This window comes from Etheostoma spectabile, chromosome 19 (assembly GCF_008692095.1).
Source record: "Etheostoma spectabile isolate EspeVRDwgs_2016 chromosome 19, UIUC_Espe_1.0, whole genome shotgun sequence".
Lineage (NCBI taxonomy): Eukaryota > Metazoa > Chordata > Actinopteri > Perciformes > Percidae > Etheostoma > Etheostoma spectabile.
The window spans coordinates 13,321,623-13,323,373 of record NC_045751.1 but is presented as its reverse complement, the minus strand read 5'-3'; the positions used below and the strand labels follow the sequence as shown (position 1 = coordinate 13,323,373).

Here is a 1,751-nt window from a genome sequence, read left to right as displayed (position 1 = left end):
AGGGGATCAAATACTTTTTTCCCTCTCTGTACATGTATGGCCTGCGGGCACTGTAGATTTTTTATTCATGCATTTCTGTGCTGAATGTGGTCACTCTTATTTCTAAAGTTTGGAAAGCCTGTGTTGAAATCAGTTGTAATGGCATACTGTACAGAGCCTACAATATACTGTAATAATACATAGTTTAGATACCCTTTAAGAATGCTTTCCCTCATTCATGCACCTTGCAAGTAGGTGACCCCTTACTGTAACAACTGACTACTTTAGTGAAATTGTCTGATTTCCAGGTAGTGAAATCTGATTCTATTGCACCCTGTGCTTCTCTGTGCCTGTTTCCCACCCTCAGACCTCCCCACGGGCAGCTACATCCAGGAAGATCTTTCGCGCTGCTCCTCTCTGTGTGAAGCAGGCAGGGATTGCTGCGACCTGATGGCCAGCTGTAAATGCGGCACGCACACTGGACAGTACGACTGCATCTGTGAGAAGGGATACTACGGCAAGGGTCTTCAGCACGAGTGCACAGGTAGGACAGATGTATGCCAGGATCTTGTCGCATTTCGCCAGCCTTTCCTCTATCTCAACTGTGTCAGCAAATTCTCACAGTAACTTGTTTCCTCACTTTTCTTAAAGATTCCTTTTTTGTCAGTTTATCTCTTATAGAAAAATGATGTAATAGTTTGCAACTACCTGGAAGGCTTAATGAGTTTGCCGGCATTGGAGGAGATGTTTTATCTGTAAATTGCTTTTACAATATTAGCATTTGTTCTGTGCCAAACACACATACCAAATAAGACCTTGGACAAGTTTACCCTTGACATGTCACGTGGAACAAGCAAGACGTACTGTAGATCAGCCCAAAATGTCTGTAATCTAAGGGGCTAGTGTGTATTTTTATGTGTGTATGTTTAGAGAGAAATATGGGTAAATATGTGTTCTACTTTGTGTACAATGACACATAGGATCTTAAACTAATAATTATCATTCTCATTCAACATTTTGTGTGGAAGCATCAAAGTGAGTTGCTACCTCTGTCCTCATCAGCAGTAAAAGTCAGAAAACTCCTTTTGATGGTCTAACTTAAATGAAAAGGTATTTTGCCAGAGCAGCGGCCCCTGCAAAGCTATACCAGTGTTTAAATAAGCAGAAAACCAACCCGGTAAAAGGTTTGTTTCTTACTACTTTCCACAACCTGAATTACTTTGTTTTGCTCAGAGTTTGTTCTTATAGTTTGTTTTCCTCTTGTCCTTGTCTCCTTTGCCTGTCAGCGTCTCCTCCAAATCAGGAGGAGCTCACTCTGGGTGAAAGTTAAATAAGCAGCCTGTCCACTTATCACAGTGTAAGCTGTCCACAAACCCAGTAATGTGTCGTAGAGGTGGAGGACTGAGACTGTGATGTCTTTGTGTGTTTTCTCTCTCCTCCACTTTCAATTTCCTCTTCATCTTATACATCCATTTGTTATTCTTTACATGCACCAAAAAGCTTTCTGACATTTTAAAACTGCCTTTTTTCTGTGGCTATTGCTTTGCCTCCTACTTCTGTTTCATACATATCTATTTAAAGAAATAATTCATCTGTTTCATCTGTTGCCGGAGTGCTCTGGGTTTACCCCGTTGTTCCTCACTACTGGTTATTTATAATGTTGAGGCTCTTGGACTTATTATTTTGTGGTTGCAAACAAACGTCACAAATAAGATCTTCAGCCAAAGTGTGTGTGTGTGTGTGTGTGTGTGTGTGTGTGTGTGTGTGTGTGT

General features: G+C 41.1%; 1 protein-coding gene across 3 annotated transcripts in view; it reads left to right on the top strand.

Moving 5' to 3' along the window:
- svep1 (sushi, von Willebrand factor type A, EGF and pentraxin domain containing 1) overlaps positions 1-1,751 on the top strand; it is a 95,983-nt gene that overhangs the window by 32,484 nt on the left and 61,748 nt on the right. For all 3 annotated transcript variants that reach the window (XR_004336385.1, XM_032544083.1, XM_032544082.1), the window contains exon 3: positions 347-523. Coding sequence is in view for 2 of the 3 variants with exons in the window: in XM_032544083.1 (XP_032399974.1) it covers positions 347-523 (177 nt within the window). In the remaining variant the exon portion in view is untranslated. The remainder of the gene's footprint in view (positions 1-346; positions 524-1,751) is intronic.